Source organism: Synchiropus splendidus, chromosome 1 (assembly GCF_027744825.2).
Source record: "Synchiropus splendidus isolate RoL2022-P1 chromosome 1, RoL_Sspl_1.0, whole genome shotgun sequence".
NCBI classification, from domain to species: Eukaryota; Metazoa; Chordata; class Actinopteri; order Syngnathiformes; family Callionymidae; genus Synchiropus; species Synchiropus splendidus.
In genome coordinates, this window is record NC_071334.1 from 71190720 (window position 1) to 71214850 (window position 24131).

At 51.1% G+C, this 24131-nt stretch overlaps 1 protein-coding gene across 5 annotated transcripts in view; it reads right to left on the reverse strand.

Moving 5' to 3' along the window:
- fndc3a (fibronectin type III domain containing 3A) overlaps nucleotides 1-24131 on the reverse strand; it is a 42773-nt gene that overhangs the window by 14337 nt on the left and 4305 nt on the right. For 2 of the 5 annotated variants that reach the window (XM_053867519.1, XM_053867545.1), the window contains 6 exons: nucleotides 20934-21152; nucleotides 20463-20606; nucleotides 9470-9545; nucleotides 1333-1409; nucleotides 938-1184; nucleotides 539-835 (listed from right to left, as the gene is read on the reverse strand). In XM_053867519.1, coding sequence (XP_053723494.1) covers nucleotides 539-835; nucleotides 938-1184; nucleotides 1333-1409; nucleotides 9470-9545; nucleotides 20463-20606; nucleotides 20934-20957 — 865 coding nt within the window. In that variant the 5' untranslated portion in view covers nucleotides 20958-21152. Of the gene's footprint in view, nucleotides 1-538; nucleotides 836-937; nucleotides 1185-1332; nucleotides 1410-9469; nucleotides 9546-20462; nucleotides 20607-20688; nucleotides 20799-20933; nucleotides 21153-24131 lie in introns of those variants that run through there. The other 3 variants (XM_053867536.1, XM_053867553.1, XM_053867528.1) reach the window with 3 other exon arrangements.

The following is a 24131-nucleotide window of genomic DNA, read 5'->3' on the forward strand; positions in this document are numbered from 1 at the left end:
TTCACTAGCGTAGACACATCTGCTGTGTTGGGACTGACTTGTCTCCATCCAGACAGGTGTGTTTAAAAGTCCACTGTGCTTCATGTTGCACTGGCTTTAACGCTCAGTATAGTTTTAACACGTGTCCTTGCAGTGCGACACATTACTGTTGGCTGCGCTCAGCCTGACACAAGAGCAGAGGGTGACACGTCCCTCTCCAGCAACCTCCTCCTGCTCTTCACTGAGGTCCTGGATCTGCCCCAGGGCCTCCTCACACCTCAACGCCTCACGAGACCAGCAGCCAGCTCGGCTCTCCTCTGAGTCTCCCCTGCATGACTGAGCGTCTCTCTCAGAAAAGCTCTTGGTCTCTGTGTCTAGAGGGACCCAGTGGACAGTGGTGAGCTCTGAAGACCCTGCTAGGACCGGCCTGTCCACCTCACCTGCCATTGTCTGACCTCTTCTCTCACCTGACAGAGAGCGACTAACCACCAGAGTGGATCTCATCCACGTCGGCCACGGCTCTCGTGGAGGTCCAGGCCGTTGTCACAATCCCACTCACCTTCTGATTCTCCGTTTCTCCGCCGGCCCACTTGCTTGTCGGCGCTGGCTGACGCATGGCCAGGCTGATCCGACTCCACCTCCAGCCCTTTTCCTCCCACGCCGTTGTGAATGTCCTGTCCAGAGGGACTGCTGCAGGTCTTGCGTGGCGAGGGGGGCGGACTGTCCTTCACCAGTCCTCCTCCACCTCCCTGACGTTCTTTCAGCTTCTTCTGAAGGCGCTCGTACGTTTTGCTCGTTCTGTCATCTCGGTGGACGGCGGCCGGGCGTCCGTGTGGGGGGTGGGAATCTGCAGAGACTACGGTGGAAGCTGGTCAGTGTGTTGACAGGGTGTGAACAGACAGTGACACTCAAGGTGGCGGTGCGCCACCAGTCTGACAAGAGAGGAAGAAACACTCACCCTGCTCTGAGTAGATGTGAGCTGGGTGGTACTGGGAAATGTACTGCGAGTTCATGTCGCCCACGCCGCCTGCCATCCCCGTGTATAGGTGGGGGGGCGGCGGCATCATGGAGGGATGAGGGATAAACGCAGGCAGGTGGGCGTGGGGGGGCGGCGGGGGGTGGTGAAGAGGGGAGTGGCCGCCTGGGTGGAAGTCTGGCTGCTGAGGTAAAACCAGAACCCGCCGCACTCCGTTCTCTTCGATGATCTGGAACAGCAACAAGATTCAGGTGGCACTCACAGCTGGGACTCTTCTCCTGGATGGCAGACCACTAAATGGACGGCTGAAGGATGCGAGCGACCTCACTGACCTGAGCGGAGCAGGTCCCAACGATCAAGAGAAAAAATGTACGTACCTGTGAAATGTATCCAGGAGGCACATAGATTGGAGGCACTGAACCATTTGGAGACATCATGGGAACCTGAGCAGGACCTGGAACCAAGACAGAGAGGTGAGATCAGCCGACCAAGCTTCTGGTTCAGGACCCCATCTTCACTCACACCTTCCACGAGGACGTCATGAAAGCAAACCCCGCCCTGATACAGCCGTCGCTTCTTCTTGAGTGGTGTCAACAGTGAGGTTCTCCACCTCTGCCTCAGGGATACAAGCATCTCAATTGCTCTGTAGTTTGCACTTGAGGAGGGTCTTATTGCTCCTCCACTGGGCAGCACTTCCCAGGGGCAAGTCATGATGCCACCCCTCACTCAGCAGGTTCAGCTTCACCATCAGTGTTGCCAAGAACAACATGAGGTTTCCCTCTGTGTGCTCCAGTGAGACCGTCACTCAGCCGTCACAATCACACAGGAGAAACCCACACACTCACACACCGACTCCTGGAAGACCACACCAAGCATGTCCAGACACTGACCACTGCACTGGCGCCGCCCTGGAGGTGATCTGATGGTACTCGAATTGACAAGTGGCAGGGAGGGAGAGGTCATGTGACCCCGTCACCCAGCAGCCAGCCCTCTGTCACCATGTTTGTCTGCGCTCCACATCGACCTATCAAACGGCACGTGGGAGGATTTATTTGCAGGGTGGTTGGATGAAGCAAAATGTGTGTGTGTGTGTGTGTGTGTGTGTGTAAACATCAGACAGTGACAAAGGTCCATAGTCCGCTGTGGAGGCAGCAGGTTTAATGAGTTGAATGACAGGTGATTTCATCACTGCAGCGTAAATAAATGAAGAGGTCGATCACCAAGCTTGACACTCATCGAAGCCACTTTAAATGTCCAACCATCAGATGATGGCCATGTGGGGACCTCAGCTCAGACAAACATGGTGAAACGGAGGAAAAAGACTAGTGTTGTTGCGACTTCTCAACAACACGCAGCTCAGCTCTGACTCTCAAACACCATGAGCTCAGTCCAGCGAGGTGAGGCTGTCACCATCGAGCCAGTCCAGACCTGGCCCACCTGCGGCTCTGTCCCAGTCTCACGCGGCTCCTCACCAAATGAGCCGCAGAACTGGCTGTGGTTTGGTCAGGTTGCTGTTGAGATGATGGTTGATACAGGAAATAAGAGGAGAAAGTCAGAGCTGTTCCAGCTTCAATGTCACAGTATTGTTGAGAGACTTTGACTGGTGTTTCACTTTGAAACATGACCAATAAACCTGGCTGCAGGTTCAATGGCGATGGGAGAGGTGGTCCTCAGACTTGGAGCAGGAATGCCTGCTGAAATGAGGTAGACAGGAGCTCAGGTGTGGAAGAGACTTGGTCACGCTAACAGCAGATTTACAGGAGAGTTTGCCACATGCATCACGGAGCCTAACCTCACGGTGAGCTCGAGATCTCAGACACTTTTATAGACCACTGTCAAAGAAAATCCAAAGAGCAGCAAATGTCTGAGTGGAGTTTATGAGAGCAGCGATGACACCCGCCTGAGAGTCTGGCTGGCCCGTAATTACTGCTGGAACAAGTTTGTTGAAAAGGGCAAAGCGCTCGAAAGCCCCCCTGAATCTCGCCCTTCGTCGGTTGGACTTGGCAAAACGATTTATCGCCCGAGACGACAGCGCCAGTGAGAACACAACTCTCCAATTGGAGGCAGTCTCTTCAGCTCAGCCCTCATTCATTTCTTTAAGTTGAGCGTGCGTGATGCTAGCTTGACTCATATCGAGAGCAACACATGATGTGGTTGCCTCATCACTCAGGAGGACTTCGACGTCTGCCCCATCAACGTCAGGAACAGGAGGAGCAAACCAGAGGTAAGAAGAGAAGCACACGTCAACATGAGGAAAAGAGCCAGCTGTTAATGGTGGAGAATAGCGGGGGTGAAGGGGGGCGGGGTCTCCCACTCTTACATCAGTCTGACGCACGAGTGCTGACAGAGATCAGATAGAAAAGGCCACTTCCCCCTCCCCCAGGAGTCTCTTGCTTGTGCTGACGTGGCTGTGGAGTTCCAGCCTTCCAGGAGAGACACCAACAGGAAACAGCATCAGTGCTCCTGAGCCCATTCTGCGACTGTCAACACACCTGCAGCATTTCCACCGACCACATGGACAAGGGCTCAAACACCTGCTCTACTTCGACAGGCGGCCGTTCAAATTCAGGGTGCTGCTTTTTCTGGGCCATTGGTCTTTCAAGCTGTCCAGATGTGGCCTCAGATTCTCATCCTGCATCTGATACAGAGTCTTTCAGTCCTACTCAGATGACTGAACGGATCACAAGTGGAATTCCCTGATCTAGGACTGGGATGGGGCCAGGCTGGATCACAACATGAAGCAGGACATGAGCTGACAATGCTCCCGTACAGAAGCCATTCACAGACAACATCATCAGGGAGTTTTCCTTGGTCAGAACAAAGACGCCAATTAACCCCAGTCAGATTTGGGATGACAGAGTATCACGCTGAGCCAGGGCTGGGCCATATGGACCAAAAAAGTTATCACAAGAAATGTAATATCGGTGATAACGATAATGATGAGGATAAAGCCATGTTCCTTCTCCTCCATGTGTTGGACACTACAGTCTCACTGTTTGATGATGGAACTCAGGAGTGGAGTTTGTCTCCAGCATCATGGTCTGTTGACGTCTCAATAGAAGAGTGAACTCAGTGCAGAGATGAGCAACTCAATGTTTCAGGTCTGTGGTAGAAGCCGCTGGTGTCTGACAGGCTGCTCTGCCAGCTTTATTTAGGGCTTCAATGGAGCCCTCTGTCTGTCTGTCTGTCTGTCTGCTGTGTCTCATGTCTCTGAACAGTTGAACTATGGAGCAGTCTGGACACAGTTCCTAGATGCTGCTGAAGAAACATTACCAAGGCAGAGGAGCGCCTCAGAGAACCTGTGAGGACCACTCCATCTCATCAAAGAAACAGGGATCCAGAGAGTCAGAGTCCACCAGTGTCATGATCCAAGGTTCCCTGGATTCAACATCACTTTCAAACGACCACGGTGAACCACAGTCCACCACACTCTCCACAGCTGTCACACGCCGCGGAGCTGGAGAGTGCCATCACCCTCTCCTCATGTTCACGTGTGAAGGTCCAATGCAGCCAGTGAGCCGCGGGTTTATGGAGTTTATGGTGAGATGCAGAAGTGTCATGTTTATGGTGAGATGCAGAAGTGTCGCCGTGGAGACTGCGTTTGGCGGGATCTGGTGTACGGTAAGGTATCGGCCGTCCATCGACGACGGCGAAGGAACCATGGAACAGAATGCCTGCTCTTCTGTGGTTTCCGATTTGAGATGAGGCCTGACAGCCCCAGTGAAATCTCCTGTTGGATGTGTTGGACGGCTTGTATGAGAGCTTTCATCACTGTAGCTTCTGTTCACTTCATTTCAGGTCTCCTAAATCAGCCTTCGAAATGCCATGTTTTCTTGAACATTCTGAAAGTGTTGTGATGTTATTGCCCCGCTTTAGGCCTCATTTCCAGCCTTCCCAGGGAGCACGCCAGCAACAGATCTTCACATCACTCTGGGAGAATGTGTCAGGCTCCGTCCGCTGGACTGCAGTAGCACGGCAGATTGCTTCTCAGATTCATAAACCAAAGGCTGCCTGCCTCATCACCTGGGAGTCCAAGTGTGTGTACACCTGCCACCATGTCTCCTTCACTGACTCTGTCAAGACGCTTGCAGGTCAGCAGATTGGTCTGCCCACGGCAGCTGCCACGACACACCTCGGCTGGTTCCTGGTGGAGCTGTAAATGTGCCAAGTGTGCTCGTTGTCAGAGACACTCCAGGGCTTTTAGCTGGAACTTCTGCTGTCTCTCTGAGGAGCTCTGACTCAAGTAATGATGGTGTGACTTTGTGCAGTGGCTTTGAGCCCAAAAAATAAACATTTGCAAGTCAGACAAGTGACTTGTTCAACACGCACGCTTCTGCGCGGTGGCTGAACGCAGCTAGCGTCAGTGGCGAGGCAAAGCCAAAGCAATAGTTCAATGTAGCAGTTCAGTTCACAACAATTATCAGCACGGTACCAATGCATTTGGAGTGTTACACCAAAGCTGCGGTCCCATCTCATGTTTCTGCAGTTCCACACTTGGCTTTTCAGCTCTTTCAATCCCACTGCGACCCAAAATCCAACACTGGATATAGAAGCAGAGCAGTCACACACACACACCAAGCACAAGTCCCTGTCAGGAGCCAGATGTGGGCCATTTCCTGGCCCAGGTTCCGGGCTGATGGACACAGAAAGTCTAGTTCTGACTCGTCCCCTGCTTTGACATGCAGCAGTGAACAAGTCAAGCAGTGGTTTGGCTCCACAGGTGCAGGCTGTGGTAGCTCAAAAAACATCTTCCAAGGCTTTCACTGCACCCCGGTGAACCTCAGAGATGACTGGCCGGGAGCGGAGCGGCTTTCACTTCCCCCTGATCGAGAAAAGAAAGTCCTGGTTTTTGTTTCAAGTGTATTTTCTTTCCACCTCTCCCTACAATGAAAACTTTGACATCAACGTGGGACGGCGGTCAAAAGGCCACTGAGACACCTCTGGTGATGCAACTCCTGAAACACATTGCTGCATGTTTGTCAAGCCATCTCATATAGATCGGGAAGCCGTGCCTCAAACGTCAGACACATTAGCAGGTTATTTTTATACCCAGCCGACACCAAGGACACCAACACAGAGGCGTGAGTCCACTGCCGGCTTTCATTCACAGCTCCGACTCCGAGACGCTCCGAGGATGACTGAGCTTGTGACTCATTCTCCCATGGCCGCGCTGAGACAACGCAGGAGGGAGGATACAAACCGTCGTGTTTTGATTCTAAGTTTAGACAGTGGACGGGATGTCCACCAGAACACGGAGTCCGACTGTGCGCCACATCCTCGCAGAGAAATGGGTGTGGGGAAACTTGCCACTGTCAGCTGGAGCCTGCCTTTGTTCACCAGAGAGAGGTGGGGTGGTTTAGTGAGAGCCGTGATGTTAGCGCACTCATTAGCCTCGGTCAGTTGCTCATCTTTATTAGCAGTGGGAGACTATTTATTAGCTGTGATTAATAACTGGCCTGGCCACGCCGCTCCAGTTAATCCTGGTGGTTCAGAGAGGCTCCATCTCTCTCTGTCTTTGACCCTTTCATTTGTGCTCAGCGTAGGGACGGGCGATAACTTAAGGCACCGCCAGTATCCTGCCAAACACGAGCTCCACGGCGACACTTCTGCATCTCACCATAAACATGACACTTCTGCATCTCACCATAAACATGACACTTCTGCATCTCACCATAAACTCCATAAACCCGCGGCTCACTGGCTGCATTGGACCTTCACACGTGAACATGAGGAGAGGGTGACGGCGCTCTCCAGCTCCGCGGCGTGTGACAGCTGTGGAGAGTGTGGTGGACTGTGGTTCACCGTGGTCGTTTGAAAGTGATGTTGAATCCAGGGAACCTTGGATCATGACACTGGTGGACTCTGACTCTCTGGATCCCTGTTTCTTTGATGAGATGGAGTGGTCCTCACAGGTTCTCTGAGGCGCTCCTCTGCCTTGGTTCACATCAACACATGCAGCTCTCCTGCTGCCAAGGTGACAACACTTGGATATTGGCGGCGGTGGCGTCCTCTTCCACGTCCCCAGGAGGCTTCACTGATGGAGGACACACTCTCACAGGCAGCGCTAATGCTAGGAGCCGCCATCAGTCAGGGACCATCAACAAGGTCCCTTCCCTACCGTCGTCTCTTGCTTTGTTTGGGTTTGGTGACTGCCTCTCTCTCAGCATCCGAGTGCACCATGAGCGCCTGACACCTTCTCCATCACCTGGTCCAGACAACGAGGCAGTTTTGTGGAGAGCTGCTGGTTGACCTCCGACACTGCTGCTGTTTTAGCAACTCTTGGACCAGATGGAGCGTCAGCGCACTGGAGCAGGAAGACTGAGGGAATCGTTAGTGAGCCAAACTGAGATTTATTCAGCTCAGCCCTGCCTGTTGCAGCGAGGAGCGAGTCGACGGAATCCATGCATGGCTAAAGCAAGTTAGTCATGGAAGAGGAAAAACGCTAAATAGGCTAATTAGCGACCATGGTTCCCCCCCACCAGATGCGCCAGCCCAGATCTTTTACAGAACAAGTCCTCATCTCAGCAGCTAAAAATACACAACTCAATTGACAGAGAAGCTGACAGCGCAGTGAAGGGGATCATCCAGGCTAGCGGGACTGTCGCAGCGTTTCTGGACACACTTGAGTTCTAAACAAAACCAACAGAGCAGGAGTGGTGAAGAACAAACCAAACAAAGCAAAAACATGAGCACACACTCATGCATGCGGGCGGAGACGCACACGCAGCCTTTCTCCATCCTTGCAACGCAAGCGGTGAGTCATCTCTCCATTCACGTCACAGAGATGAGTGCGCCCTGTGACAGGCCAGTTAGGAGCAGTCACACTCATCTATGTGGCACCTCTTGGGTCTTTGTTTCTCCTCTGATGGAGATCACTCTACTCCCTATCAGGAGTGATGGGAACCAGTGAAGGAGCTCAGTCAGACACAAGTGGGGCCAGGAGTCTCAGGGTCTTGAAGCTGAAGGCTAAGGCCATTGTCTCACGCGCGCGCACAAACACACACGTCACACAGCTCAGTCAAGAAAGAAGCAAGACGCCAGCTGTGAGACACGCACCACCCCTCACTGGTGGCTGCTCGGGCGCTTGAGGACAGACCGCACCATGTGTCACGTGACACTGACCTGACCTTGGGAGCAACAATGTGCACATGGACCCCGTGAAAACAGAGAGGGGACAAGTCAGACACCACCCTGGAGTTGCTAAGATGAAACACACCTTCCACGACTGGTGTTCATTCGGAGGCGTGACTTTAAAGTCATGCACCAGTCCTCCTCCCACAATATTGTTCACTTCACTCAGCCTTAGTGTTGTTTGTGCAACCTCACGTTACCAGAATCAAATGCAAGACAACGTGTCACGGCCTGATCTGGTCCGTCTGCCTGATGTGGACCGCCAGAAATTCCGGAGCTGGATCCGGAAATTGCGCACGTTTTAACTGACGTTTACTGGTAAGCGCATGCATACATGGTTATATGGTGCAAAGGGGAAGTTTTTTTACTCAATACAATAGTTTTATTTCCTTTTTTTACTTAAAACAGAAATTGTATGTTTTCATATGATATTCTCCTTTTTTTTAAACAACATGAAGGGAGTCCACACCACGGCAGTATGCGACATCTCGCCGGAACAGCTCTGACTTTCTCCTCTGATTTCCTGTATCAACCATCATCTCAACAGCAACCTGACCAAACCACAGCCAGTTCTGCGGCTCATTTGGTGAGGAGCCGCGTGAGACTGGGACAGAGCCGCGGGTGGGCCAGGTCTGGACTAGTGGGTTTAGCAACAGGCCGAGTCGCTGCACACACATCAGATGGTGATGACCCAAGCTGTGGTCGAACCGAGCTCATGAGAAATGGAACAAATGAATGAAGGGCGACATCAATCCATCACAGAGCTGTTGACAGTGTCAGCAGCGCGTAACCAGAGTCAGAGTTCATTGTTGCTGTCACAAAGCCGGGAGCAATTCTCAGCCATCTCCCCAAAACTATCTGAGGCAGACGGACCTTTTACCTTTGACACTCTCGATTAAGCTTCGGTCACTTGAGAACCAAAAGTTAAGCCACATGCTTGCTAAATGAGTAGGAAACAGCTGCGTCTTTGCTCTGTGAGGAGACAGAAGAGCATTTGACTTCCATGAAGTTGAAAGTTTTTCACAAACCAAACCAGGAGTCGTATTTGAAATATGGATTTATGGCGGCCGTATACAGTGGCTCCCAGATGGGAGCGTCTGGTGGCAGAGAAACAAGTTCAGGGCTCCCCGTGATTGAACCATATGGTGATTGCAAATGTTCAGTTTTGTGGTGTATGTGTATGCTACTTTGAAGACACGTTTAGACGTTAGCATAGCGACCAGAGCCAGAGAGCATTAGGACACTGGTGGAGAGTCGGTGAGTCTTAGTGGGCACACAAACATGCCGAGGCATTATCTGACGGTTACGTGAGCGGTAACATGCGCACAGCGTGATGAAGCCTGCGCCAAGGACAAAGACAAAGATGCAGAGTGAAGCCCTCACCTGTGATACACTGAAACTGACCATCGTCTCGTCGAATTGTGAAGGCCTCGCCTGGGTTTACCTGCACCAGGATTACCTGAAGCAAGAGAAAAACAGCAGCAATTTAGCGACACTCACAACAGTCTTGTTTCTTTCTTCGACCACAGGCGTCCACACTTCCGTCCCAGCCAACTAAATCATCAGTTGGACTCTTCTTTCACCCGACGCGTGCAGCAACCTAGTGTTGAAAACCTGATGCTGCAAGCCAAGTCTCAGCAGAGAGGTTTGCAACAGGAGCAAGCCTGCTGTTTATCAGCTGAGGAAGTGGTTGGTGCGACCACATTTGGACCATGAGATAAACATCACAAGCTCTTTCTGTCACCAAAGTGAGCTTGCTGGCCGTGTCAGGGTTCCACACTTCATGGTCCACCATTTCAAGGACCCCATTGGAGTTGGACAAATGTTAGCACTGAGATATCAGAGATGGAAGACAGAAACAGGAAAGGCTCATGACGCTGCTCCGTGAGGTCACTTTCGAAAGGCAATAACTACTCCAGCAGACGTCACATCTGTTTCCTTCAGCAACCCCAGTACTCCAGCGTGACTACGTCCTTTCATTTGCTCTGTACGCCTCCCACTCGCCATGTTGCGGCTGCTGCTGTGGAGGCTCCGCACCAAGTGTGTCTGACAGGTGACATTTGGGCTCTGTTGTTCATGTGTGTCCAAACCAATTCACCGTGCCTTGATGTTTACACCTTGGCAACGTTAGCGCCGCCTGCTGTCAAAGCAGGGTGTGGAGTATTCTAAAAAGCTCAGAGGGACAGTGATGGGCCAACTCTGAGTCTCACTCATCTGCACTGAAACTCACTGTCACCTGCTGAAAACCAAATAGGGAAGAAGGTGGTCCGTCATCAGGCAGTAAATAAAAGAAGAAGTGAAACACAGGAACATAGAAAGGTGATCCACCGATGATCAAAGCACGGACCGTTGAAATCCCGCAACAGTTCTTGCTCCACCCGCGACAGCAGCTCACGGCCAAACACACTTCATGAAATGTAAGCAGCAGAACAATGGCACAGCAGTGGTTACCTCGCTCTTGTGGAAGACGTTGTCATAGACCCGACACCCGCCTGGCAACTGGCTTTGGCTACGGTTCTCTTCCAGCAGAGAAATCATGAGCACCTCCATCTCTGACTGCGCTCACTCTCAAATGATGGGCAGCGAGAGGAAACCAGCGCACGCGGAGGCTCACACGCTCTTACACACCCACACAAGCAGCGTCAGCTCGAGTGGATAGCGGGGAGGGGCGGGTGGGTGCGAGGGAGGTCTAATTGAATCGCAGTCTCTGCACTTCACAGTCAGGTGTTCTGGATGGAAGTGTGGACTTTGAAGCTAGACAGAAAATGGCTCCATGAGAGATCACTACTTACTGTCGCCCGCATCGCTCGTTCCTCCTTCAGTGGAAGAGAAAGGACGAGACGCTCGGGGGGCTCAGCCGACCCGCCGCCGCGTTAAAAACCTTCCCCAGGAATCACATGACCCGTGGGGCAAGCACATCTGCCGGGGCTGGTCCCTCTACACCATTCTCCTCCAACAGCGGCGCAGCGTGGGCGTGCGGGGCTTCGTCTGGCTGGATGAAGCCTTCAGAGGGAGACCGGTGCAAATCTCATCTTTGCTCAGCCCTGCTTCATCTTCATCTCCAAACAACAGCGCTCTCTGCTGCAGCCGGCTCCTTCACTTTCTGCTGCTGCCTCCAGAGCGACGTCAGTATCCACAGCAACCCCCTCAACAAATAAGCCACGGCGATGTCCGCGCCAAACCTGCCAGACGAGGGACTGGAACGTGACCAGCGATGGCCGCTATCCGGGAAATGAGTGTGAGATGACTTGAGTTCTGACTGTCAGACCTGCTTCGGCCCCAATATTCTTCCTGTCCAAATCCCAATGAGACGGAACAGCGCAGCGGAGCCGGAAAGGTTCGATAGCAGGGTGGGTCCTTTGTTCTGCCCTTTTAAACAACAACAACAACAACAACAACAACAACACAGTGAGAGCAGCGGCGATCCCACACAGCTTCAGAGGCGGACACGTACCACTACACTCCCTCCCCTCGCACTCGCCTCCTCCACCTCCCATTCATAGAGCGGCAGGCCACACACCCTCTCCCCACGCCATCCAAGCGAGGAAGCCATGAGGTGGTGGGAGCACAGAGGCAGAGCTCGCGCTACAGCGGCAGCCTCGCACTGTCCGCTGCAGTCAGACGACACAGAATCCGAGTCTGTTCAGAGGCAACGGAGCTCAGCGGCTTCAGTAGCATCCGTCCTCGCTCATTCTCAAGAACTCATTCATTCCTTAAAGCGACGGAGCGACGGAGCGACTTACGCGCTGAGCGTGTGCCAAGTTTAAAGATGTGCTGCGTCACAGGTCTCGCTGTGCCTCATCAGAACACACTGGGGGAGTGTTTTCACGCGTGTGGGACCCTTTCACACCTCTGACAGTGTGGACCCGGACCAACTTGGGAAGTCTGACACAGGGCTCAGGGGGAAAAAAAAGACTGGTAGACACCAGTAACAGGAGCGTTCTGTTGCCTTTAGGGCTCCAGTCAGCCCAGCACACCTGGAAAACAATCCAAGCAGTCGGCACAAGAAGTGGCCCCACCTTGATCCAAACAGTGACACACCATCACTCTGAACATTTTGGCAAACTGTGAGCCTGAGCCTGGACAACAAGGTTGATTAGTTGTGTGGAGAAGCGCGTAGCTGTAGTTGTTGCAGTGTCCAGAGAAGAACTGCCATAAAAACTAGGCATGCTCCAATCAGGATTATTGCTGCCGATCACGATACCGATCACACGCACTGACAACGAATTTGTAATCAAAATGATGAGACCTTCTGTGTACATCTAATTCAGACACATTTTCATGTCCCTCTTCGAGGTGGCAAAAATAGAAAAACCTTGCAACTATTCTGTCAAAAGGAGAGATCTGTAAAACATTTAATTTGATGTGAGACGTCGCAGTTCGGCGAGTCTCAAGAGGCGGTGCTGTGTCCGTGAAATATTCACATACTGTAGCGGGACTCCCGGACAGAGAGCGCTGCAGCGATGAGAGTTTTCACCCCAGACGTTGTCAAAGGTTTCAGGCGCAGGTGGCTGACGAATGTTGCACCTGACTCCAAAACAGCCATCTCCACGTAAACGACACCTGAGAAAGGCTGCTCTTCCAGCTCGGTGAAATTAATAACTATTTATTATCAGTCCGAATGTCGTGCTGGGTGTTGCCAAGCGTCAGCTGCGCTAACAGCTGCGCTAACAGCTGCTGAGGAAGCAGCGCTCTCACTGTCATGAGCCAAGAAAACTCTCCGTGCTCCACCAAGTGCTGGAGCTTTAAATTGCTGTGTTTCATTTGAAGGCGCTTCCCTGCGCAGCATTGTGCATGTGCTGTGCATGTGCTGCAGGATGCTAACTTGACATGACAGACTGAAAGAAGCTCCACAGCAGACGTGCTGCTGCTGAGTGAGCAGCCAGGAGGGAGGAGCGGACGCCTCACGACCAGCGGGGCTTCATCAGAGCGCCGGCTGTCACCTGATCAGTTGTGATCGGCAGTGACAGGTAGTGATCGGCCGATCATGATCTATGACTGATCAGAACCAAGATGGCATCGGCAGCCTGAAGAGACACAGCGGCTCCGAACACAACAAGGTAAGTCTACAGGATTATTCAACAGAATAAAACACCAAAAATAGTGGACCTCCACAGCCTGCAGATATGTAGGTGGATGAGCAGAGGAAAAGAATGAAGAGCAGAAATGTGAGAAGAAAAAGAGGAAAGGGAGTTAAAAGGAAATGGGATTTAAAAACTCCTGAGATAAGCACAACCAGATGAAAGAGGGTGAGAGTGTGATTTGTCCAGCAGATAAAAAGAACATCAAGTCACCAAATATCTCTCCGTGCACCTTTTTGTTTGTGGGCAAGAGCTCCCTGAGCCCACTCTTACATCAGGAAGAGATCCCAGAGGATCATGGACACATACAGGGGTCTTTTTACCATCTATAAACATATTACACAGGCAACTTATGAGTTATCAGTTCTACAGTATTGTACTCCAAGGTATGGTAATCCAAGGTTTTAATCACAAAGCAGGTCAGTTGTTTACCGATTGCTTGGACTGGATCACATCAGCGATCAACTCCTGATGTAAGTTAGACCCGTCTATCTCAGCGTGACGACGCCTCGTGTGCACAGTCTCGGTGAAATGATCTCTGATCGACTGCCGTGTCTGCTTCAGTTTTAAACACAGAAGCCTTCTGTTAGGACTTTCCAGTAGGAAAGGAACTATATATATATATATATATATATATATATATATAGCCATATGAAAAGTGAGAAATACTGGCATTACTACCATCACAAAAACAACATTGCTCGTGCTGCAATATAGAGCTGAGGCAGCTGAACAGCACTGGAGCACCCGCCCTTTAATGAGCAGCCAAGAGCAGCCAACCACAGAGCTCCTTTCAAGTTGCCGTCAGCCAATGACAACCACCTGGGAGGGAGAGACACTCGTAGAGCGGAGAGTAGGAACAGGAGCGCGGAGTCCTCTTCCATAAGAGGGAGCCATTTTGGATTCAAAAGTGATGGTCACGCTTAGCCAAAATGGCGGTGAAGCAACACGTCACAAACCAGCCAGTTCCATCACCTGACACGATCCCAGCGCCCACTTTAGCAAGCGTGTACTGAGAGGAACCGCGGCCTTGCAGGAGAAGCCCTGTGCTCCAGTTCGTTCCAAGCTGTGATGCTGACGGGACTTGATCGCGCCACACTGTGTGTGGGAGGAGTCAAGTTCAAGTTACCCGATGCGTCATCAGACACACAATGTTGGGTTAGTTTACTCCTCCATGTTATTCTTACGTAGACTAAACAAGAAAAGTGGATGACCTGCATCACTGGCCTCATTAAATGGGTCAAGTCACCAGAGCAGGGGCCTCAACAAGGCGCACACGAGAGCACGCGTTGCTTTGGAGGCTAAAACCTCTTCTGGCTTTATCAAAATGTTCATGAAGCCCAAGGGGCAGATGGAAATGGAATGATCGTGGTGGTTGCGAGTGTAGACTTGAATGAGTCCTGAGATGCAGCAAAGGCACCTGCACTCGTTCCCCAGCAGAAGAGGGGCCAGCAGATGACCAAGCAGATCATCGCCGTACAACAGTGTGGCTTGTTCCCAGAGCAGTAAAGATGCCTGAGCTGGGGCACTGTGCAAATACAGCGTGCTGGACTCTGCACACACTGTCACACAGGTGGCCACCGCAGAGTTTTACGAGCCAGAGAACGAGTACGATCACGGCTGTGCGCTCTGACGTGCATTGGTGACTCACAGTTCAAGGTCTCACTATTTGTTCCTCATCATTGTTTACAGTGTGTGAATGTGACGTAGCTGCTGTGTGAACACCAAGATCTTTATCTTTCTCTGAGGGCTTCTTCCTTCAGTGGTGGCCACAGCAGATCACCTTCCTCTGTCTCCCCCTGTTCTCTGCTTCCTCTCCTCTCAAACCTCCAAACCTCATGTCCTCCTTCACCACCTCCATCAACCTCCTCTGTGGCCTTCCTCTCCACCTGCTGCCTGGCAGTTCCAACATCCCAACATCTTCATCTACCAATGTGCTGGCTCTCTCTCTCTCTCTCTCCTCTGTACATGTCCAAACCATCTCCATCCAGCCTCTCTGACTTGGTCTCCTGTAGACCTGAGCACATGTGCTGTCCCTCTGATCCTCTCATCATCCTGCTCTCACTCCCAGAGAGAAGCTCAGCATCTTCATCTCTGCTCCCTCCAGCTCTGCCTCCTGTCTTCTCCTCAGTGTTTCCAAACCATACAACGCTGCTGGCCTCACCACCCTTTTGGACCCTTTCCCTCTCACCCTTTTGTCCCACATCACACCTGACACTTTTCTCCAGTGATTCCATCCTGCCTGCACCTGCTTCTTCACCTCTTCCTCACACTCTCCATGGCCCTGGACAGTTCTTCATCTCTGCATCCTGTAGCTTCACCTGTCCACTTGGCTCCCTCTCATTCACACACATGGATGATGTCTCACTGTGGCTAACGTTTGAACGGAGGAAAAAACAATCTGGGGAAGAACCAGCCAGAAACTGTCTCCTCGCGTGTGGAATGGTAATTTGAGCCAATTTGATGATGCCTCAGGAAATACCAAGAGATGGCATGGTGAGATAAAGGATTTCGCAGTGTACTGGTGACGTGCTGCAGACATGACTGTGAGCAAGTTCATGTGGCTGACTCACGCCAGAGCAAACAAAGTAACGCTGAGATGAATTTTTGCCACTTCGTCTACTTCCTTCTCAATTTGTAAACGGAATTTGACACGTCCACCAATGATGTCAAGAACTAACTTTTGGCTCCAACTTTTCAGGATCCAAACCAGTTCTTTTCCCATATGAACGCTTCGGCCGGTTGAAAACTGTGTTTGGGAAGTGGAACCGTCACTGATGAACATGGTCCTCTCATAGTCACTCGATGTTCAGGGTCCACCTGCCAACTCTGGAGATCTCACCGTTCTTGGTTTGTGGTTACTCAGCCCCATCATCTGAAGGTCCATCTGTCTGCGTTTTGAGTTCCAAGCGTGACCAGAGTAGAACTCATGACGACTGATGCACCGATCCCGATCCTGGTATCAGACATCACGCCGATCCAGCCTCTGTAAGTGGGATCGGCGAAAAAAGACTGATCCAGGAAGCCGATCTTGGTGTTTAAACTCTGTGGTTAGTGCTCACACTGACATCACACGTGGCGCCCCTCAGAATGATAACATGGCAGCAGCTAGCAGCTGACAACTGCAACAGCAACACTTTCTTTGAATAAATACCAAGTTTCTATATGAAGCCATTTTTGCCTTTTGCTCGCATGGCTCGAAGGTTCAAACTTCCACACTGGTATCGGTCGATACCCAAACCCCAGATGTCTGTAGTGGTATCGGTGCACCCCGACTCCAGAAACTCCCTCAGCAGGAAGTTTCAAATCTTGGACGAGATTCACTGAAACACAAGCTGTTCGACATCTATACAGTCATTTCGACTGCTGTCCCAATACATCTCAGCTTCCCAAATAGTCTCTGCTGCACGGCGTTGAATCAGCTTTGATGAGTAAACAATGAACTTATCCACTTGTCCAAGTTTGTTGTTGCTAGCGCAGTAACAGGCCTGACTTGTCTCGGTGGCCAAACACTGCCCACCTCCTTCCAGCAGTTGATAAATAGTGGGCACACATTTCCACAGATGATTCCCCGGCTGACCAGTTGTCACAACATCTCAAGCATGGCCAAGGTGTGTCGTGGCGAGGTTCGAAAAAAGAACTCACTGTGGTGTGGTTCGTGGCTTCAGGCCACACATGGCACCATGTCATCTGCAGACCACACTCTCATTCTACAACAGTCTCTCAGAGGCAGAAGGAACGCTCCAATCGGAGCTCAGCACCGCAGCTTGCAATGGTTCAAGCCAAGCCGCATGCACACTCCAGGAAACCACGAAATCAGCACTTGATATGGATAACTTCTCCTCGTCTCCATGAGTTACTCGCTGATTCGACATGGATCAGACGCATTGTGAACTGCACAATTTCCGCACTGCCATTCCGGTAGATGGCGCCGTATTGCCACTTTGCTGCGCACTGCCATTCCTGTAGTAGAGGTAGTCACCACTGCAAACGCGGCCATTTGGGCAAACATGGCTGACAAAGTCATCACGCCACTACAACACAAAGCAGACATCTGGAAGTACTTTGGCTTCAGAGTTAAAGCGGATAATAGTGAGCTGGATAAAAATAACGCTGCCTGCAAGCTTTGCCTTGCTCCAATGAATTAAAGCAGAACAGAACGGACCTGATATGAGCCCGGTCGGCACTGGCCACAACGCTAATCTCCACTGGTCCATTTCGGAATGTTTCTCTAGGATGAAGGAAATGACGACAGGCAGACGAGGCTAAGAGCACAGCATAATTCAGGCACTAACTCAACCTGTTGCCAGCACACCTGCAGATGAGGAGGCCATCAGGACAGGTGGAGACAGTGAATTATGTTACGGCCAAAGCCATCTCTGCAAAGGAATCATCTCAGGTAACGACGCACGGCAACAACCCTCTCTGACTCACTGTAATTCCTCCAACAGAGCGTTAATACCAAGGCAGAGAGGAAACGAGAAACAAAGAGTGGGGCGTCCATGTGGCTCCTCGAAGAAAAGGTCAGCGATGCAGAGGTCGGTCAGACGTCGCTCCTAATCCTCTTCACCGTCACCAGAGTCCTGCCGCGCTGAGTCAGGGCCAGACCCCGCCAGGAGTTCCTGCCCCTCACTCCGCGGCTGTCAGGATCTTCACACACCTCCAAAGAGACACGGGTTCAAGCTCGTCTTCAAAGATTCCCCGGAAAGCTAAATCTAGCAACAAAGACCTGGTGGAGAGGGTGACCATCAGATCAGAGAGATGTCTGACAAAGATCTGGACGTCCTTCAGGAAATACCATGTGACGACGGCGCCATTGCAGCGACCCCATTCGCTCAATACAAATCCCACCTCATCGTCATTCACCACTGGGAACAGCAGACAAGAGAAACCGGTGGTGGCAAAAAGAGGCAAGCCTGGCCGATAAACCCAGCATCTACCTTGACCAATATTTCCCACGATAACCGACATCATTTTGCCCATGTCAGTATCCTCGCTCACTTTCCAGAGGAGCTCAAACACCAGCCAAGCACAAACCTTGTTTCATGCTCACCACTGGTTTCCACTGCTCTGAGTCTACTTGAAATAAAACAATAGAAAATTGAAATTATTCTCAAGACATCTCGACAGCTCTCGTTGAACTCAGGTGATATAAAGACTTGAACAGAGCCACCACGGTGGGTTTTTTGTCAAACTGGTGCAGGATGAACAATGTGGTGTTGTTGTTTAAATGTATGTGTGGCTCCATCATTGGATTCAGTCATAGACCAGATTCATTCAAATTGAAAAAATGTAGCTTCTTGAGGCAAATATTCTATACCGATATTCTGATACCATTAAACTGCGATGAATTCATCACAAATTCTCTAATGAATGAGATTTTTTTTTTAATCAAACCCCAGCCCTAATATATGCTGTGTATATATATATATATATATATATATACACATACGTACAGCAAGGGCTCGTACAAGGACCCCGGTCGATGACGCTGCGCGTGATTAGCCAGACACAGCTGAGTGAGAGGGAGCCGCTCAGTCTCCTGCTCAGGTTGTACATGCTGCTTTCAAAGCATCAATATGACTGAGGGTTGTCCGGGGATGCATGGTTGAAGGCTGAATTCTTACACGTCACTGAGCGCAACACTCTGCTGACAGGGGCTTGCACGGCCCCACATAGCTCTGTGTATCAGAACAGAGTACGAAACGTTTCAGTTCGGCCCCAGCATTGTTTTCATGAGAAACACTTGGTACATATCTGGAAGCAAACACAGGCAATTCATGCTGCCTGGTATCAGACAGCTCTGTGATGTTCGAGCTGTGTCATCCCCCACTAGAAAACACATTCTGCCAATTCAGCCAATGTCAACATGCAGAGCAACACATTGCTCTGAGGGATGAGCTAATGAGGCGAACCAGGAAGCAGCCATTTCACTGGACGCAGAAAACACATCGACGCCAAGGCGGGACGTGGACAGGTGTGATCCAGTGAGTGACTTGCACGAGAACATGAGCAGCAGTCTGATGGGAGGGAGCGAAGCCTTCAGTGAGGCAGGGCCTTTCCACAGTGGAAAGTGACAGGAGGGCTGGAGCTAATATTAGCAACCTTATCTGCACAAACGGCATGAGACGGAGGAAATGACGGAAAAAAGAGATCACTGAGGGCTCAGTGCGTTCTCGCTGGAAGTCATGGAAACCCAGCGAATCACACTCATGGTTGTCAATGACACGGAAATCAGCTAGCCTTGTCACGGCCAATCACTCTCAGGCTGACCACGGTCCCAACCAAGAGTGAGTCCACGCCAGCTGCCGGGTCAACACAGGCTGGGGTGGGTCACGCACCTGCTGCCCACCAAAGGCAAAATCTGTTGCAGGGGTTCTCAACCACAGAGCTGGGGCCCATGGTGGGGCTGCGAGCGCCCCCTACAGGGCCCCTGGAGGTTTGCTTGTTCCACCCCTCTGGACCGTGACAGGCTCAGCTTTAACCCATGAGCCACGTATGGTGGCAGTAGTGAGTCAGTGAACTGACCTGACCGCTGCACGTCTGTGATAGTCACCAAATATTCCACCATGAATATCTTGGCATGTCTGTTTCATGCCATTTCACAAGGTTTTGGCTTGTCTACATGTAATATTTCTGGAAAATGTGGGCCCCCGGATCAAAAAGGTGACGAAGCCCTGCTCTATTGGACACCGCTCTCTCATGACAGAGTCTGGTGGCGTCGCGGTGCAGGCTTCTACACGCACACAAGACTTGCTGACGTACAGCAAATGTGACGGTGCACACTTTTCTTTTTTCCCCCGAAACATATAGGTGTTGCTGTGTTTTAGTGCATTAGTTTGAGGTAACCAAAGATTTCAAGACCATTGTTAATCACAGCAGTATCCGTCGAAGACTTTTATTTTCATGAGTATTTAGTGCTGCAACTGTTCATACCTGTTGAGCATCCGTTTTATCACTCCCAGGAAAATAATCCTCCCAGAAATCGTTGTCCCGGCTGTCAACACGCAAGCACTCCTACACACGCAGAGAGAAACCGCTGCAGTTGACTTGCTAGGAGCAGCACCTTTGCAGTGCCGAGGGCCGACTCTTCTGCACCTGAAGTCATCGGCACCTATTGTGCTTGTTTCTGATGCCACTGACATGGAGTGTTTGCTGGATTTACCCGTTCTTGAGGGAACCCATCAATGCCTTTAATAAATGAGGTGCTCAACACACACAAGCGTGCAGGCCAACATGTGGCTCAGGCTACAGGAGACGTGAAGCGTGGAGAGAAGATGGACCAGAGGCAGTACCTGCTGGGAGCCCTCGCCGTTGACCATGGCCGAGGGAGGCGGCGAAGCCAGGATTGGGAGTTCAGGGCTGAGCAGCTGGCCAGACTCCAGAGGTGGGCTGTGGTCCGCCATGTTTCCTTCATTCACACCACGAGTGAGGAGCTCCTGCAACAGGCACACAATCAGTCAATGGAAATGTTGCCGGACCTTTAGGAACTGTTGAGCATTGGTTGAAAAGAAGCCTAACTTGGGAGCAATTGGACTTCGAGGGCCTTCTTTGATTTCAGGGGGATTTCAGAAGGTTCTCAAGGTCTCCCTGAGGGGTGCACCGATCGTCATCCCAACAGCACATTGCATCTTTTGATGCAAAACAAACAAGACAAAAGGCGGTGTTTACTATAAAATATTACTTACTGTTACTTTTATTCCCTTTTTCAATGAACAGGTCAAACCCACAATGTAAAGTTCACTCATCACATGTTGCCTTCTGACCTGGCAGACCGCTCCTCTTTCCATCCACTACATGTCCAGGGAATGAGTTTCTGGGGTCCAGGTCCACTATTACCTGCGGAATGCTCTGGCTCTCTGCAACAAAACATGGCTGCTCCTCCAAAATAAACTCCATTAGCATTGGTTTCGCCAGCGGTACACTGCAGTTGGCTTTCTCTCCAATGGCCTCTTGGTAGCGCTCAAATTTGGTGCAGTGATTTGCTGCAAAAAGACAGTTGTTTTACCGCGGGGGCTGACTCTGTTGGTGCACACGTTGAACTGCAATTGTGCTGTCACTTCCCTTGACGGAGAAGGACGTGGCTGACTGTCTGCTGCTGCAGCAGGTAGGCGCCTCTGCAGCATCACAACAGGTAGCGTGATTTTCTGTTGAATTGCCTGTGAGTGTTTTGTTCCAGGCACAGTGTGACGTCACATTTAAAAGACTAACAACATTATTCATCAGGCATGTGTGAATCTAAATAGAATAAATAAATCAGCATATAGGAGTCATTTGATGGACGCAAGCCTAGCCCCCTCACGCTTGGACGTCTCCCGACCATGGCTGCTCACACCAGTTCAGAAGTCGCTCCGAACCTGACAGCCTGACTTCACAAAACACCAATCTAATCACGACTATGAAACAACTTTCAGGAGACTAAGGTGACAAATGTGTGCGCCATTGTTCAGGTTGCTAGGTAACACAGTGGAGCACACAACACCGAAGGCTTGCTAGAGAAGATCCTACGGGGGCGCCAGTTTAAATCCCGGCAAGGAGCCAACACCATTCTTGAACGTGGAAGTCGTCTCACTGATTCGATTCAGCGGAGGCATGTGCAGTGTTGGGCTCATCCCAGACATTCCTCCAGCACGACAGCTACTTGAAGCACACCTCTGCTTGTGAGGAATAAAAACAGATTGTTTCAGCTACAAGTGGCATGAGACGTGGAGGGACTCTGGTACAGGCTTTCAGCAAGAGGGCGTCTTGCAAAACATGCAAAAATGGACGCCCTCCCGCACTGAAAACCTGACTCCCTGTTTCCTCAGCAGGACGCCCTAAATGTATCATGAGTGCCTGTGCCTGTACAATAGCCAACTCCTGGTGTCATCTCACTGGTTTACATTCAATTGCGTTTCCGTCCGGTAATTTCACTGAATATGATCCAAATTCACAGATTCCCGAACCTTTTGCAACCGAATTTTGGCCATCGCGGTTGCCATATTTGTTTACGGTCGTAATCCTGCGGTAAGTCATGACACTCGCGGCATGGAAGCGCTACTATTCATGGGATGTCTGACACTGATGACAGGAGGAACCCGAGATAACTTCCAAACTTTAAACAATCGTTCACAAAACTGACCCATTGGTTTTGGACGCCCCGTTTCAAAATCCTCGCTAAAAGCCTGCTCTGGTGCGACCCAGTCTCAAAACCTCAGCAGCAGAAACATGAAGAGCTAGACACCTTATGGTCCTAGAGACAGACGTGATGAGGAGACACGATACGTGAGGCACTTTGAGGACTGTAGAAGGGCTACACAGGAAGCAACTGGTTGTCAGAGAGGCAATCTGAAATAGGAAATGTACTTCAACAAGACCAGACCAGTGTGACTGAGTCTGCCGTGCAGCTTTCCTCCTCTACTGTCCACATGTCCTGCAAGATGTGTGTCATGAGCCTGGCACAGAAAGGCCACCACTCTCCGACTCTACACCTTGTCCAGAACTTAACTGAGTCACAGACAAGGTAACCACAGCACCAAACACTGCGCTGGAGTCCAGCCAGCCGCGGAGCTGGCTCACTGGCCTCAGTCTTGTTGGGGGGTTCAGCAGAGCTCGGCCAAACACACCCATCTGAGTAGCAGCTTGGTTCTCTACCTCTTGAACTCTTGCCAAGAAAAAGTGTTTTAACGCAAAGTCACAAGCGGTTGACACAACAAAGCGTTACCAGACCAACACCACAGCTTTCTCGTCTCTGTAATCTTTTGAAAACATCATCAACAAGAGATCCACTGATCTCAGGGACCACTGGACTGGAAATGACCCGGAGTTGTTAGAAGCATGTCAGCTCCAGCGCCAGTCTGTATCCAGCTCAAAACTGCAGAGAGGCTGGGGGAGAATAAAGGGCAGGTTTGCAGATAAATGTCATGCGAGGAGAGTGCCGGGGCCCCGATCTACTTGGAACTCTGGTTCTGAATGCAGAGCTGACCGGTGAGTCATCAGTGATCTGTATTCCAACATGTGGCCACAGCTGGCATGAACCCCTTCAAATGCTGCCTCTTCAGTGGATGGTCGACAAACCCAAGCACTGGCTCAGCGTCTCAGGGTGGTGGGCGAGTTTCACCCAGTGATTTGTCACTTCCTCTGGTTTAGACACCTGCGTCTGAAACAAGGCTCACCTCAAACTGGTTTCCAAGATGGCTGGCGTTTCAGTCAGCACGAATCGGTCGGTAGATGGAGGCGACACAGGAGGCTGTCACGGTGGACTCAGTCAAACCGCTTGTGACCACTGACCACATCACAAACATGGCGGGCGGAACAAGCAAGCACCCATTGACAGCCAGACCTGCTCTCCACTTTCTCTCCAGGACACATCCACTCTTGACAAGTGATGAATGGAGACCTTCTTCCATTTCGTCGCCACATATTTTCGCCTCCGCAATTACGTTTTATGCCGCACCGGATTGTTGGTTGGTCAACAGCACCTCTTGTCTTGTCTTGTCTCGTGTTTGGTCACTGTGGGCCAGCAACACACACCACAACCACACACAGAACACACAAATCAGTCAAAGGCAACAACAACAAACCACATGGACGGATGACATGCAAATCAGAGCCGGTGAGGTCCAGAGATGTCGGCACTTCCACCCACCAGCATCTCAGCATGGGCCTCCGCGGCCTGAACTCAACAGCTTGGTGTGTCCTTGGAGCTAATCACAGTCTGGCGCATGCGCTTCAAGACCCACTGTGATCTGGCTTATCTGCTCAAGAAGCCCCGCCCACCCCACAGCTTAGACAGCAATCTCCATCAACACCGCTGGTCACTGAAGCGGGTTCAGGAGTGACTGCTGCAGCGTGGAACCCACGCTAAATTAGCTTTGTCAAGGCAGCCGGTCAATTGGTGCCAACTGTTGTGGTTGACATGTTGCATCAACTTCGGACTTGACTGGTCAACGCCCCGGCAGTGGATGCAGCAATAGATAGATGAT